This window comes from Acipenser ruthenus, chromosome 13 (genome assembly GCF_902713425.1).
Source record: "Acipenser ruthenus chromosome 13, fAciRut3.2 maternal haplotype, whole genome shotgun sequence".
Classification (NCBI taxonomy): Eukaryota; Metazoa; Chordata; class Actinopteri; order Acipenseriformes; family Acipenseridae; genus Acipenser; species Acipenser ruthenus.
Window position 1 is genome coordinate 8290862 of NC_081201.1, and position 17452 is coordinate 8308313.

At 39.3% G+C, this 17452-nt stretch overlaps 1 protein-coding gene across 24 annotated transcripts in view; it reads left to right on the top strand.

Moving 5' to 3' along the window:
• Positions 1 to 17452, top strand: part of LOC117418161 (RNA binding protein fox-1 homolog 1) — a 790080-nt gene that overhangs the window by 422723 nt on the left and 349905 nt on the right. Inside the window, exon 1 of one of the 24 annotated variants that reach the window (XM_059035616.1) lies at positions 3094 to 3120. The exons of the other annotated variants lie outside the window; for them this stretch is intronic. Within the exon in view, the coding sequence (XP_058891599.1) occupies positions 3109 to 3120 (12 nt within the window). The 5' untranslated portion in view covers positions 3094 to 3108. Of the gene's footprint in view, positions 1 to 3093; positions 3121 to 17452 lie in introns of those variants that run through there. 24 annotated transcript variants of the gene reach the window in all.

Genomic DNA, 17452 nt, shown 5'->3' on the forward strand with positions numbered 1-17452 from the left:
AAATAAGAAACATTATTAGCAGGTGTAGCATTCAACACTCTTTAGTATCTACAGGGCTAGTGTCTTGAGATTGTGTACCATTCTTTCAGTAAACAATTAAATGAGTTGCCCTAAGCCATCATTCTCAAGTGACATGCATAATACATGTCTTAATGTCAGATTCTCTTACCTGTAGATTGTGTCTATAGAGTGCCCTTAAAGAGCATAGAACATGTCAAATAAAGTACAGTACTGGCGTGTTAAAAACAGTGTGGAGTAGTGGTTAGGGCTGTGGACTCTTGACCGGAGGGTCGTGGGTTCAATCCCAGGTGGGGGACGCTGCTGCTGTACCCTTGAGCAAGCTACTTTACCTAGATTGCTCCAGTTAAAACCCAGCTGTATAATGGGTAATTGTATGTGAAAATAATGTGTAAAAAAATGATGTGATATCTTGTAACAATTGTAAGTCGCCCTGGATAAGGGCGTCTGCTAAGAAATACATAATAATAATAATAATAAATCCTGGATGCAGTGTAAACGTTATGCTTAGTAAATCCCAAAGATCGTAACAAAAGTTTTCAAGAAACATGCTCAAGCTGGTGCTGCCCTTGAGTTAATGTACAGTATCTCCTGAACGCAGAATTCCTAGCCTAACGAAAGGATGTTTGCAAAGAAAAGAAACATTTTCTTGTAAACCAGAAGGTTTGTATTCTCAGGTTGAGGATGCTGAATAAATCATTTTAGGTTTCCCCTATACACTACAGTACCAAGATACAGTGAAGGGACAGTGTGTTTCCGAGCTGACCGTCAAACCGAGATTGGATTACATTTAGCAAGCTGCAATGCCAGGGATTTAGTCCTGACTGTTTAAACAGAAGAGGGCCCTCCACTATCAGATTCAGTCAATAAATTCAAGCTAAGTACACAATAGGAAAATTGTGTGATTGCACCAGCCTGATAGGACATAGGCTTCTATCCTCTGGAGGGCAGGACATCATATTATTGCTATTAACTTCCAAATGCACTGTGGCCTAGACTGACGGATGGAATGTGCAAAAAGGGATGAATGATTGATCAACCCAAGTTTCCCCCAGAATGGAACAGAAAACCTGGATGCTTGCTTTAATATAATACTGTGTATACAACCCTGGGTCAATCCTGGTGTGGAATATATGATGTGCAGACTGAAGCACTGCAGAACTATTGATTGTGCTCAAACTGCTGGCTACTTGAATGATTTATGTATGCAGTAAAGGCAGCTCTCTGGTGCTTGGGAGGTGTGTTTGAACTCAGACAGCCTCCATTGGCTTTTTGAGGAGCAGCCTGAGAGAGTTTTTTTTTTTTTTTTAAGGCAATAATTAAACCCAGTGAGGGCAGGCTAATGAAACAGAGCCCTCATATGAAAAAAGAGGAAATAGATATCTATTCATCTTTCTTTGAGAATTTTTACTAATAAAACCAAGCAATCTTTTGATCATTGCAGCAATAGCTTTCAAAATAGGATTTACCCTCGTAAATTGGGTTACTCAAAATTCACCAGCACTTCCAGGGAATTTTTATTTTTTTCTCTCGATACAGACAGTTTCAACCACATTTGCACCGACAAATATGCTCTTGATAACTAAACTTCACCCCACAAAATCAATCAAAGAACTGATAGCACAGCATATGACAACCACATAACACCTTTGTCCCTTTCCCTTTTTAACTCTTCGGACACCACATTACATCATATAGGTAGGGTTCTCCATAAATAGCGATTTCACTGGAATTGTGAGGGGTCGCCGTGAAATTCACCTCTTATAGGGGCCAATGCATACCAGACAAGTACGGAGAGAAAAAAAAAAAGAAATGTGTTTATATGAACTACTGCACAATGCAAGCAATGCAAACTATGTATTGTTTTGCACATCTTGTAATGTGTCTTTGGAGAAAATACGATCGATCGCTATTTAGCTTCAGAATCACACATTAAACTAAAGGCTACTACAGAGACTGCTGAACAGAACGTAAAATAAACAGCTTCCAGAAACAAACTGGAAAGTCAGTGCAGACAAAAAGTATTCCTGTCGGTTGTAGCCAAGTTAAATCAGTACTACAGGTACGATCTAGCAGCCACCTCGCTTCAAACAACCTGCTGCTTACTTTTTAAATGCGGTTGGAATTATAGACCTGAATAGGCACATTTTCTTTGTTTTGACTCGGTACTAATAAAATAAATTATTGGATGGGACAAATAACATGACAACGAACGTGCTGCATATATTGCCTTTATTAAAGTATGCCAGACTGTTTCTGTATAACTTGGCAAAGCTTTGCCTTACACTTCCAACCAATTCAGTGGATGCATAACGTGCAGTCTCAATGTATGGGCAAGTCCACACCAGACAGAGAATGCCTGCAGCAACTGCAGGGGGATGCTGCATGCTTGCCTTTAACAAATGACAGCGCTCTGTTTTAGTAAGGAAGCAATCACCACTATTTTAGGCTTTATAGTGTTCTGAAATATTGTCTACTCAGGTTTATTTAATGTTTAAATTTAATGTTTATTCTGCAACCTACCCGTGAAAAATATGTAAATTTACCGTGATTTAAGTAGACCCCTACATATAGGTAACAAAGTAAACTGGCACCCTAATCCCAAAAGGAAAGGGTCTCTCGCAAGCACGTTTTTTAACCCCAATAACCAGGTTACAAAAAAATTCAGTTACAAAAAGGTTAATCATAAAATTGCAGTATATGGTTTGTCACTATTATTTTAGGAAAAGGACAACGTACTATTATTCTTTTTATTTTTTTATTAATGTATTTTTCACAGCATGCATCAAAATGTTTAAAAAAATAAAAAAAAAGTTTTTAACAAAATAAGCTATGACAACGAGTAAACTGAACACAGTGATTTATAATCTCCTACATAGCCAGAGTAAGAAATTGCATTCTGAAGTATATTTCCCTGGCAGTCAAAACTTCATATCTCCTTATTATGAAATAATTAGGTTTTCGCAACTATATGTTCCACGTCTTAACTGAATAAATCTCATATCCTGCAGAAACGTTCTCTTCAAGGTTAAGGATCCCCATGGAGAGCTTTGCTGACTGAAGTAGAGTCGTGGACATATCAACATTTAAATGTATAATTGGGTAAGCTATGCTGTTTGGCAAAAATCTGTTGACAGAAATTGAGCCAATTTTCATAAGATCATGCATCTTTGCTAAAACATTTACCATCCACATTGTGCACCATATACATGTCAAATAATTAAGTTAAAATGTTGTCCACTATTTGTTTTTTTTTTTGTTCCTTGATGTAGGTAAAAGGTCCAAAATATGATCCTGGGACATGTATTTCAGACATTAAAATAAAAAAAAAAACTGCTGTTCTGTGTTTAAAAAGTAAAGCAAAAAGGTAAAGAAAAAAAATAATCAAATCAAAAGCCATCAAGCAGTTGTTGAGTTAAATTGCCCTTTTTTCCGTAATGTTGTTCAGGCTGATTTCTTATTCTTATCAGGCAATAGTATGCTAAGATAATAGAACATTCACAGGATTCTCAGCAACAGAATCCCGTTTCTCTGCATGACAGTTTCTCAATGCCATGGACCTTGATGTTTCAATCGAATTAATGTTGATAGCGTTTGATATTCATAACTCATGGGTTTGATCAATTTTTAACAAGGAAGTTGAAGATGATAGAAAAATCATAAGGGGTACTTTGTATTTTGCACCCTGCATTCTGACTTTCAGATTTAATTTTCAAATTTCACACTGAGCCTTGTCCTTGGAGGGAACCTGGTCCCAAAGCCTCCCTGTATTCAACTCTTGTTACTTCTAGGCATTGTAAGTTGAGGTCCACCAATATGAAACAAATAAATATATATATATATATATATATATATATATATATATATATATATATATATATATATATATATCTATATATATATATATATATATATATATCTATATATATATAGATATATATATATAATATATACACACACACACTGCTGTCCAAAAGTCTTAGACACATTCAGGATGTTATGAGCATCAATAATTTACTCAAAGCCTCCATAACTTTGACTGTTATTAATACAGCTTAGTTTGGGTGAGAAGAAACCAAGCTTATCATTTAACAATCTTTAATTCACATTGATCAGAATCTTCAAAGACTCAAAGTAAACTATACATGAGCAGCTAATAGGAAGTGTTGTAGTAGCTAATCCATCACATTTACCCAGTGGTTCTCAACAGGGGAGGCGCAAGAAGCGTCCAAAAAAAAAAAAAAAAAGTAAAAATATTTATTTTATTTTATTTAAAATGTATATGTGACATGACGTTCTGTAGATGGCATGGGTTGATTCTATGGTAGTATTAAAGCAGGTTGATCCTATGGTAGCGTACAGTGGAAATTGAAGGAAGGAGACACACACAATTTGCAGGTACTCAAATCCACGTTTACTGGGACGATTATTCCTGGTCCCTGTTAACCTGAGCCACCCCAAAAAAAACAAACAGTCTTGCACTCTCACAGCAGCAGCTTGTCTCAGCTCTGTCCGCACTGATGTAGGCTTATATGCTTTCATGTCCCCACCTCCCCACAATTACAGCGTTTAAATGATACAATTACTGTATTCATCTCATTTAAGTTTGTTTTATTACTGATGCTATTATTATTATTATTATCATCATCATCATCATCCAAAAAAAACAACCCAGCAGAAAAACTCTGTTTTTCTATTTCTGGATCCATTTTATAGTTTTATATTTATTTACAATCCAGCATTTGTCAAATTGTTTGAACCAACTGCTAAATCACAATGGAGTCAGTTTATTACTCACTTTACTGCATTCACAATTATCAGTTTCGTTTACTCATTGCCATTTTAATAACAATAATAATAACACATTTAAATTCTCTTTTATTAATAACAGGTCTGTAGCTATCACTGCTTATAGTATCGTACTTCGCTTTATTCATGGGTTTGCAGCTATCCTGAATTTCTGGAGTACTCTGTCAAAACTGACAGATTTCTTTTGTTGTTGTATTGTTGTTGTCTGTAGCAGAAGAATGTCTAGAAAGTGTATTTTGAGATGTGAAAGCATATTTAGCACACAGGTGGTACAGCACTTCTGTGATACTGGAACATACTTTGACAGTAGATACAAGTAACTTTCTATCCATTGAAACGTCAGAAAGTTACTATTATTATTATTTTTTAATAAACTTCCCATTCACAAGTCCTTCAGTTTGAGTGCTGTGCTACATAATGTGGTTCCGAGACTAATTTTATATTTAAACGATGACAAGATTCACTCAATCCTGGCATGCACTCGAGTGTATTAAAATGGTGCCACAGGAAATTAATTATGGTATGCTTAAGCCCGGAACAGACAGGCGTGGTGCGGCACACAAGGCATTTTGCCAATACCATTAGTCCTGCTTTGACGTCGAGTGGTACTGCTCAAATAAAATCCGGAGCGATTTTTATCTGGCTGCTATGCTGGATTAAAACCTGCTGAATAATGTAACATATTGAATTACAAATCGCTTTGTAGTTTTCCAAAAATTGAGAAATGTGACATTTCGAAATCTAACATGAACTACTGTACTACTATTGTAGTTTCCGGTAGACTTTTGCGATACAATTTTGTAGTTCCTTTGATGTTAAATATTGTTTATAACAGATTGTTAACAGCAGCAGCTAAAGAAGGACTCCAAATGATATATAAATATGTAACCGTGCTTCTAGCACATTTTGTTTTAGCTAGTGTATTTGTAGAATGGCAGCACAGATCTTACATAGATCTTGGTGGTCTAAAAAGAGTTTGGTGCTGAAGTATTATTCATTTTCCTCAGGTGACTTTAGTATTCCATTGTGTTGCATTACTTTCAGAACACATCTGGCTATTATTTGAAAAGGGGTCTTTGCATTTTATACCAGCTACACTTTGCAAATGTATTAGGATTTAGGGCTTAATCATTTGAGAAACAGCTCTTTTCTTTTGGACTGCCCTTATCATATTTTTTTAATGTTCATTATCTGCTCATTTTAGAGCTATCATTTATAAGAGGTATTATTGCAAGTTAAATGGTAATGACAAAAAGAAAAATAAATCAAGATAAAATAATTACAATTAAATATTTAGCTGAACATATAAAATCTTCAGAAATAGTTACCTTGGGGACTTTTGTTAACTGAGTGTTTTAGAAACATATTTGCTCCTTGTTTAAAGTTTCCTTATATTTCATCAGAACTTTTTCATGCCAGTGTTATTGTATTACCCTTGACTTCAAAAAAGCCATCCCAAGTGGGCTACGTGGTCATGCCCACAATACTGATCATTAAAGCATTCATCTCTGTAAAACCTCATAGAAACAACAGACATGATTTTACTTTGAACAGTATGAGCAAGTAATGCTGACTCACAATGAGATCCCAAAGGGAGCGTCTAAAAAGAGCAAAAAGGTTCTGTGAGGGCGGGACCAAAAGATGAACTAGGGTGGGGAGTGTAGGCCTCTGGGGCCTCAAAGGCCAAGGGGAGAATTTTCCCCCCAAAAGAAACATTATGGCTAAATAAATAAGCAGTCATTTTGAAAAGAGCTTGAAACAGACTTTAAAGTTATAAGTGTAAAACGTTGTCAGGATGTTAACAATGAAAAGAAAAATGACGTCGGACAGAACATTATTCAAACAGTTGTTATAACACGTGGGGACATATAACAATATAGTTTTCAAAACCCCACTACTTACTCTTTAATAGGCTTTATCACACCTCGCTATTCTTTACCATATTTATCTATATTTTATCATGCTTTCACTATGCTTTATTGCAAGATGGTATGCTTTTACTAAGGGGAACTTTTATAAGGGAACTGACTGATGTCAGGCTTATTATTAATGATTAGTTGGTTTAAGTTGCAGAACCAACTGAAAGAGGACATGATTGTACTTCCTAAAGATGTGCTGTTGTCTTTCATTTAGAATTGAAACCCTGGCAGGGCATTGCAAACACTTGAACAAACCTAATATTCATTTATCAAGCAGTCACACTCAGCTGCCATAATAGTGAGTGCACTAATTGCATAATCATTCATCTCACAATATTAAAATATTTTTAAACTTTTGCTGGCATAGTTAAACAAATGTACAAATCCTTATGAAATTGAATAATTTACAACACATAAATGTAATAATGAAAAAGCAACAGAATGATTTGAAATAGCAGCAAGAAGTTGGCTAGGGGAAAAAAAAAGGTAGCACATTTAATATTCGGTTTTAATTATTCAAAACTAATTAACTTTATTTAGAAATAATTGGTCATTAGAAATATAGCATACCTTCAGGTTCTAATTCCATTGCACCAGTGATGGAAAGTGGAGTTCCTTCCCACCAGTTTTATAGCTCCAGGAAGCAAAAAACTACATCTCTAAATGCAGTACTGTAAGAAAAATGTTTCCTTTATACTACTACATTTAAATCTGTCGATATGGCTACAATAGGAATTAACTTTTGTAGCCAACCAGTCCTTATATATTTAATGTCTTAGTTAAGCAACTGCAGTGTAAATGGTATTGATCCATTTATCACCAAATACTCAGCAGTGTAATCTTATATAACCTGGAGAAACAAAACCGGTTGCATGCAATCTAAGTAGGTAGTTCTGCTGCAATGATGTGTCGTATTTATTATAATACAATGCACTAAAATGGAGGGCAGCAGTGCAGAGTAGTGGTTAGGGCTCTGGACTCTTGACCGGAGGGTCGTGGGTTCAATCCCAGCTGGGGGACACTGCTGCTGTACCCTTGAGCAAGGTACTTTACCTAGATTGCTCCAGTAAAAACCCAACTGTATAAATGGGTAATTGTATGTAAAAAATAATGTAATTTCATGTAAAAATAATGTGATATCTTGTAACAATTGTAAGTTGCCCTGGATAAGGGCGTCTGCTAAGAAATAAATAATAATAATAATAATAACCTATTTATATTGCTATGGACTTGTGAAACTAGCGCAAGCTGGAAAAAAAAAAACTGCCACTCCTAAACATAGTAATGTCTCTAAGAAGCAGCTGTTTAGATATTTGCCATGAAGTTCATTATACCAGTTCTTGGAGCATCTGCTTTTCACAGAATGTGTTTCGCGCAATTGCTAGTACGGCATTGTAGTCTCATTTATATTTCATTAATCACACAACATGACCCCTGACCAAGTGAAAAGCCAGTGGAATATTGAATGTGAGTTCTGTCTGACATAGTCGGCTGGTATGGAAGTACCTGCCAAGCCATATTGTTGCTGATTCATTGGGATCCTTCAAGAGCCATCTGGGTGTGATTTCAGGGATCAATTAGCTATTGGTAACTGCAATAGCATCGATGGGCCGATTGTAACTTTTCTTATGAATTTTTCAGACAAGAGCAATTTGATTTATTGTTTTGGGGGCATGATGTACTTACAACAGGGTACCAAACATTTAAAATGATGAAAGTAATTACAAAGGTACTATCAACATTATCTGTGCATCTGTTGTAATACAGTAATCCATCGTGTATCCGACCATCACATATCCGCCCTAACCATTTATTCACCATGATCAAGCTCTTCAGCAACGTTAGTTTATTGTTGAACAGAGAAGATTAGTTCAGAGATTGTAGATCCCACCAAAGTTTTCGTACACTGTGTTGTATGTGCTCTGTGGACTACCATTGCTGGTAGTGTCATGTGAGCTGTTCAGTGTGTTGATATGTAAAGAAATTCTGTTCGCCTGCGGGGCGTATCAATTTCAACCTCCTGAGCACAAATCAAGTAATATTAATTGCAAACACACCTCTCAATGACATTATCAAGTTGGTTCATTAGCTAGTTAATGGTGCAAAGCAGAAAAAATCTATACAAATAGAACAAACTGACAAAATTGTCATAATTACAGTTACAGGGGCCACCCAAGAAAAAATACATTAGAGTGAGTCGCATTTATTAAGAATCACATAGGTGGTTATGGTATGTTTTTTTTGGGGGGGGGGGGGGGGGGCAAAAAAGTGTTGACGCCAGTCATTATTGAGCATTTAACCTCGGATGTTAACTATTCCATGCTGTAAATGCTTAATCTTCCATGCTTAATCTTCTAAAGGCATTCCAGCCCATTTTTGCTCTTCTGTTGATTTCGCACATTTGGTTCTCTGTTGCCGAAACTAACTGTCCTAAATACACATAGTTATTGACTTCAAGCTTGATTCCATTGACTTCAATTGCCTGTGGAGTGGTATATTTATTGAACATGACTTGAGTCTTCTTCGGGTTCATTTTCAAACTTGCTTTGATGCTACCCTTGTGTAATTCTTGTATTCCTGTTTGTAATTCTTCTGGGCACATTGTAAATCATCAGCAGATCTTAGGTGATTCAAGTAGGCTCCATTGATCTTCAGGCCCTTATTTTCCCAATCCAGTGTTTTGAAAATGTCTTCTAGGGTGGTCGTAAAGAGCTTTGGGGAAATTGTATCTCCTTGACAAACTCCTTTTTAAATCTTGATTTTGTCGCTGTTTTTATGGAGTCTTACTGTGGATGTTGCATTTTTGTATATGGTGCTGATCAAGTGTCTGTACGTTTTCTCAATTCCTTGTTTTTTCAAAGAGCTTAATACAGGTCTTGTGTAAACAGAGTCAAAGGCTTTTTCATAGTCGATGAATCCCAAGCAAAGTGGTAGTTCATACTCATTGCTGGTTTGAATCACTTACTGTACAACTTGAAGATGATCCATTGTGCTAAATCCACTCCTGAATCCTGCTTGCTCATTTGATTGTGCCGAGTCAAATTTATCTTGAAGTCTGTTGGTGAGTATCTTGATAAAAATGTTGTAGATTATAGGAAGTAAGCTAATAGGTCTGTAGTTCTAGAGGTCTTCTTTATTTCCTTTCTCATGTAAAAGTGTCACCGATGCTTTGTTCCAGTCGTTTGGCACTTTCTTTTGCTTAATACAATCTGTAAAAATACGCAACAGTATTTTTGTCAGTTCTTCACCTCCTTCTTTCACAATGTCAATCGTTATGCCGTCTTCTCCAGGTGCCTTTCCTGTCTTCATGTTTGATAGCGTGTTTCACTTCTTCCTGTAGAACGTCTGGAACTTCTTCCTTGGGTTGTGTTTTTTCCGTCTTGTCTATGTCATCTGCTACTTGCTCTTTTCAACTTGATATAATTTCTGTAAAAGTCTTCGACTCTCTTCAAAATCAATTCGCAGTTCTTGATGACAGTCCCGTCCTCTTGTTTGATTGCTAAAATCTGTTTAAGGGTTAGCGGTGCGAGCATGCAACCTCAAGGACCCTCGTGCCTAATTAAGGCAGGGAAGGACCTCCAACATTAAGGCAGTAGAACCTGCAGAATGTATGTGGCGTAGCCCAGCTAGCTGCAGTACAAATGTCAGTCAATGAAGCTCCTCAAAAGAAGGCCCATGACGTAGCTAAACCTTTGGTAGAGTGTGTGGCCATCCTCCCAGTTGGGGCTAGGCCGGCATTAGTATACACAGTCGAGACTGTGTCCACAATCCAATGGGATAGTCACTGCTTAGAGAGGGCTTGACCTCGGATCCTTTCAACATGACAGACAAAGAGCTGGTCAGACTGACGCAGCACTCTCGTCCTATCCACATGACCTCTCAATGCTCTAACAGGGCAGAGGGAATTCAATCTTTGGTCCATCTCCTCCACAAAAGGAGGGGGATGGAAAGCCTCTAGTTCCACTGATTGATTCAAGTGAAAAGCCGTAATCACCATAGGGAGGAAAGCAGGGTTTGTGCGCAACGGTACCCTGTTTCCCAAATACGCATACAGGAACTGTGCACTGACAGAGCCTGTAGCTCACTAACCCGCTAGTGGAGGTGATGGCTAATAGAAAGGCTGTCTTCATAGAGAGATATTTCAACTGTATGGAATGTATAGGCTCAAACGGGGCCTTAGTGAGAGCCTCCAGTACCATGTCTAGACTCCATTCGGGGAGGACGTCCTTCTTGGGAAGACGTAACCGCCGAGCACCCTTAAGAAAACAGGTCGCTAGTATACGAGCGCCCGGGACACTGAGTCAATGGGGACATGGCATGCAGATATGGCTGCTCGGTACACTTTCAGTGTAGAGGGGGATTGAACTGCCTCTAACAGATCTTGCAGAAACTGCAAAATAGTTGCTATAGGGCAATAAATGGATTCATGACCTCTGGTCATGCACCAGATTTGAAAATACTTCCACGTATAGGCGTACAACGCTCTTGTGGAGACCCTAGTGTGTTGAAACAGGGCCAGACAGTTGCGAATGCAGCTACGCTGTCGTCCAACAGGTAGGCTCGCATTGTAAGGGAATCTAGCTGGAGACCCAAGTAGACTGTACTTTGCACAAGTATTAATTGGCTCTTGGCATCATTGACGGTGAGACCCAGCCTCAACAGATGCTTCATCACAATTGCCATGTGGGCCACTGCTCCTTCCTGCGACTGGGACAGATCAACCAGTTGTCCAAGTAGTTCATCACCCTGATCCCTTGCAGCCGCAATGGAGCTAGGATGGCATCCATACACTTTGAAAACGTTACTTCCTGTGCGCTGGATGAATAGGGACGTGGAATACACGTCTTTTCAGTGCACTGTTGTAAACCAGTCACCCGGCTGGACAGACTGGCGAATGTGACGGTGTGGGGCCTGCCTGGGGTGGTGTTGGAACTGCCTCTGAGATTGCTGCTGCTCACGTCTGGCTCCCTCCCGTAGTTGCCAGTAGGCCTGGCTGTTAGCTGTCACGGAAGCTTGAAGGTGGTGCCTCCGGTCAGCAATGCTAATGCAATGGGACCGGCGTTATCGGCTGAGCTGGGGCCAGAGCAAGGGCTTGAGCCTGCTGCCTGGCCAAATACTCAAGGACGTGGACCATCTGGTTTTTCAAGTCCATAATATCCTGTGCCTATCTCAAGTTGCTTGGCCCGCTCAGCACTCCGTGTAGGAGACTAAGAGCGAGTGTGAGGGAGAGGCATCTGAGCCTGAATGATGTTTTTTTAATACTCCGTGAAGGGCTCAGGGACAGATTAAGGAGGGGGGAGGGAGGGATTTCCAATGCTGTGCACGGCTCAGCCGTGCTAGAAGAGGACGTTGTGCAGGACATGCTAGCATGAAATTTTGCCATGCTCGATGTCTGTATGACCCCCAAGGGTGTTGTTTAAACACCGGAGGGTGTAGACCTGTGTATTGAAGCACTCAGGCACCAAGGGTGCAGAAGCACTGAGGACACTGAGTGAGGTAGAATACAGTACTGGTGCACCGAAGAATCATGTGCCGAGTGCAAGTGTTATTGACATGCTGGGGCGCTGAAGCACTGAGGCATGGAGCATCTAAACACCGAGGCTCTGAGACACTGAGCGGCGCCTAGCCTTAACCGTGTATAGCATACACCGGGGTGGATACGCAGGCTCAAGTGGCTGTGGTAGGCAATCAGGAGAGCAGTACAAGGAAGCGCAGGGTGCAGCGCAGCGATAACCTGGTTCTGGACCGCGTGCAGTCACACAATGGGGCAGCGCGTAGCGTGTACTGGACTGGAGCACCGTCTACAGGCAGAGGGCATCGAGGCACCGACACACAAGCTGCGGCGAGCGAGAGTCAGTTTAAGAACAAAAAGGGGACAACATACTTTTTTCCTTTTTGAAGGCCCGAGACACCGAGGTGGATGGGCCGAGGCAGCCGCTGAGGTCTACTCAACAGTGGGGCAGGTAGTAGTATTTTACTAGATTTTTCCAAGTATGTTTTAAGATTCTTCCGAGTCAAATACTTCTGTATAAAAGGTTGGTTCCACAGACCCATATTAGGGATAATATTGTGACTATCTTTCCTAAAATAACATTGGATAGTACAAGTTTAGTGCTAATCGGGTCTAAAGAGGTCCAGTGTGGCGGTAGATCAATAGTAAAACATTGCTAACACAAAGGTTCCCAGAATCAAGGCAACTTGCTTTGAGCTATAACTGCAAATTCAAAAGGAAATTACCATGGCTGTGTGATTTAAAATCCTGCAAAACTGTGGCAGTTTGCAGTCTGTTCAACACAGAATAATGGTTAGTGCATTCCACTGGATATGAGAATTCTGTTTGTAATTTTTAGAATCTTAGCTTCTCTTCTAAATAACCTTAGTTATACGGGATGATGAGACCTCAGCCATAAAATAATAAAAAAAGCCTGACCACACTGAAGCCCATCACATAAAACAGTGAGTCCCGGGGGAACATTAAAAAATGCATTATTGACCTGCTTATGGATGTTTGACCTCAATTGATTTAGGAAAGGCCCTGCTAGTACTTATATCTCCCACATGATCTGACCTGGGCTATAAATCTCCGCCAATAATCGTTAGCCTATGTCGTTTGGCTTCTTCATTTCATATCCTGGAGATATATTTGACACGTGAAGATGTGCAGCTGGACAATAAGTAGCACAGTCCATCACCCGTACGGCCTGTTTTTCAAAGTGATCCCTCAGATCTCTCTAATGATCTCAAACAGCATGAACTTCACCAAACTAATGAGGAGATGCCCCTAAGTAAGTAGGTAATTATTAAGATAACTATTATTTGAATTTCACAGCAATGGTGCTGTGCATCATTTAGGTTATATGTTTGGGACCAAAGAGTCTTCACTTGGTCTTCACTAGTTTAGGAAACTTGTTAAACTAGGCCCTATTCAGTCATCCTTTTTTCTTTGTCTGTTTTGATGGCCTAATATTTAGATGCCTTTTATGAAGCAAATGTTGAATCTGTCTAAACAGACTTTAGGTCATTAAATCCTCCTTTAACTAACATGACATGAGCTATTGTGAAAATTGTATTTATGTTTATCCAACAAATTAACATAGTCAGAATTTCTTTCCCTGAACTTTGAAATGATCATTTTACACTTTAGCTCGACCTCTAAACCTGCTCAGTGGCAGGCATCCAGGATTACTTCTGGCACTTCCCAGTTTGGCATGCGGTTGACAACCCAAAGAGTGCATTCGGCAGCTATCTCTTCATGTCAGGCATAGGCTGAGTTTGCTAACGATGGCACAAGAGATAAGAGACCTGACCATTTGTCCCTGTCCAGTGCGTCACCTTGGGACTTCATATTGGTGTTGTCAATGCTCACTGGCAAGCCATTTAAACCTGTGCACAAGTTCATATGGCTCTGGTGGATCACGATGTAATTGACATTGTCTCTTGTGTCATCTTGAAAGAGTTGCATGGTCTGTGTCTTACCTGATTACTGCAGTCTGCGGTTGCTTGTGTTGTCTGGTTCCTTTGGCTGCTTGTGTGGGGGTGGGAATGGCAAGTTAGGGTTAAAAACCCTAACGCCACATTTCCTTGCTTTTGTGGTGATGGTATCCAGATCTCGGACACTACATAAGGTAGCGACATGAAACCCCCCACGTTTACAGAACTCCACAAGCAAATCTAAACATTGAAGTCGGAATGTAATTCTGACAAACACAGCCAAAGTTATTGAGGTGCAAAGTTAGCGGTTTAACAAACACATTCTGGTGCATTTTTTTTTTCTTTTTCACAGTAGGACTAGAGAAAGTTATAAGAATTTCCCCAGTTAGTTGAGGTACAAATATTATGTACATCAGTCTCTACATTATACAACCTGTATTTTCCCCAGCCCTCAATTGAAGAAGTGAGTTTCAGAAGTCCGCCCTGCTTTGACCTTGTCATAAAAGGAAAGTGGAGATTGACAGGGTTTGAGGATGTACTGACCGTATTGTACTTTTGCAACAAAACAATGATATGTAATCCCCACATGGACTTGAGACCTTTTTTTTATTCACATCGCGCTATGCATCTTTATCTCTTGTTCATCTTCCTCAAACACCTCTGGCTTCAATACACAATGCTTTTCCTCCCTGTAGAAACTGGTGCATAAAACAAACACACACATACAATAACATAGGAGCTTATTCCACATACCGTGTTCCTTCGAATTTAAGACACACTTTTTAACCATTTTTTGCTTCTCAATAGCCTGCGTCTTAAATTCAAGTACAGTATAGTGATGCTTGTATTAAAAATGTCCAACAAAAGACACGACTACCCGAGTACACAAACAGCAACGTGACTGACTGCCGAAAAAAGACAACAAAGGCGTTGCTAGGATGTGTGATGCCGTACAAGTGGTGGTGTGTGTACGACAGAGACGCCATCTTAAGTATTATACAGTATGCAGCACAATAAACAAGCTCTGTAGTTAATCTACAACAACACTGTTTCATATCAGTGTTGTACGATACAACAGCGTAATTGAGGTTGTATCTTTGTAAATGCATATTTATTTGATGTTTTATTTTTTCCTCAAAGTGAGGGTGGTAAATTTGGGCTGCATCTTAAATTCGAGAGCGTTTTAAATTCGAAGGAATACATTAGATATGCCAGTAAACATCAGGAACCAAAATGCTTAAATGTGTAAAGTACTGCTTTGCCACCTGCCATGCCAATGGCCAAAATGGTCACAATGCAGTTTACAGTTAATTACCAGTGCTGAGAACATTACATTGTATTGCAAGAGTTTTTAGGTTAGATTTCAGTCCGAATCGCCCAGGCTCCTTGAAATGTACTGTATGTCACGTTTCGAGATTCTAAAGTCCTGTTAGCTTTTTAGAGGGCATCTACCTGTGGGATAACGAGCACTCTACTCAGAACCTGATTGGAGGAGATGATCTGTAAGGTTTATAACTGCCGATAAAGACAGATGATTCAAATCAAATTAATTTTTTGTCTCAACAAGTCAACTCTGTGGATTGACCAGGAATTGTATTTTTCAATTAGAAACAAATGTCATTTCTTGTAAATGCTTTTGATTCGATAGGAGATTTGATGTTTGGGCAGCTGCAGGCCTACTGGACGTACTGTAAGTGGCTGAACTTCTTTGTTAGGAGTATTGAATGTATTAATCCATACCAATTCCTGTCTCTGTTTTCGGCTCCACAGTATTTCATAGTGTCTGGTTGGTGTAGCTTTATCTTCCAGGAACCAAGGAGCCATCTATGTGCAACATCCTAGCCCGACTGCTACACAAAAAAACAATCACGCCTTCAATTCCTTTCTGTAATTATTTCTAGATAGCAATATGTCATGTAAATCTAAAAGCTGGCAAAATTCTATGTCCTCCATTACTATAAAGACTAAAAGTACTGTTAATGACATGTAGCCTTTAATGACTGAAACCCTGTTAATGGTATTTCAACACAGGATGTTACTCAAGCAATACACATCATTCATATAAACCTAAATATTACAGCGAATGAGACCAATCCTTTATTGGAAAAAAAAAAATATATATATATATATATATATATTACACACTACTGGTCAAAAGTTTTAGAACACCTCCATTTTTCCAGTTTTTATTGAAATTTATGCAGTTTAATGTCTCAATGTACTCTGAAATTAAAGCATAGAACACATAAACAATTGGAGATAAAAAAGAAATCATGGAATCGTTTTGTTTAACAAAATTTAATCTAAATTTTTGACTCATCAAAGTAGCCACCTTTTGCAGATATAACAGCCGAACACACTCGTGGCATTCTTTCTACAATGGAAATCAAATATTGTTCGGAAAGTTCTTCCCAACACTGTTGCAGAAGTTCCCACAAATGTGTTGCACTTGTAGATTGCTTTGCTTTCACCCTTCTGTCCAGTTCATCCCAAACCAGCTCGATGGGGTTTAAGTCTGGAGACTGTGCTGGCCATTCCATGATTTGAAGCCTATTGTCTTGTTCTTTTCTTCTAAGGTAGTTCTGACATAGCCTGGAGGTATGTTTTGGGTCATTATCTTGCTGTAGGATGAACCCCTGACCAACTAGGCGTATACCAGAGGGTATTGCATGGCGCTGCAAAATGCTGTGGTAGCAGTTTTGGTTCAGGGTGCCAGTCACTCTGTGCAAGTCACCGACTCTGGATCCAGCGAAAGAGCCCCAGACCATCACGCTTCCTCCTCCATGTTTGACAGTTGGTGTCACACACCGAGGAACCATCCTTTCGCCTACTCGACGGCGTACAAAAATCCTGCGTGATGAACCGAAGATTTAAAATTTTGATTCATCGGTCCATAAGACCTTCTTCTAGTCTTCAGTAGTCCACTGGCGGTGCTTCATGGCCCAGGCAAGCCTCTTTTTCTTATTTTGCCATCTTAGCAATGGCTTTCTTACTGCCACTCGACCTGTCAAACATGCAGCTTGAAGTCTTCTCTTCACAGTTGAAACTGAGACTTGCTTACTTCGACCAGTGTTAAGCTGTGCTTGAAGCTGTTGTCCTGTGAGCCGCCTATCACGCAAGCTGTTGACTCTCAGAAACTTGTCTTCTAATTCTGTTGTGGCTTTGAGTCTGCCAGACCTCTTCCTGTCAGTGTTTCCTCCAGTTTCCAAGTGCCTTTTGATGGTAAGGAAACTGTACTCACTGACACCTTGGCTTTCTTTGCAATTTCTCTAAAG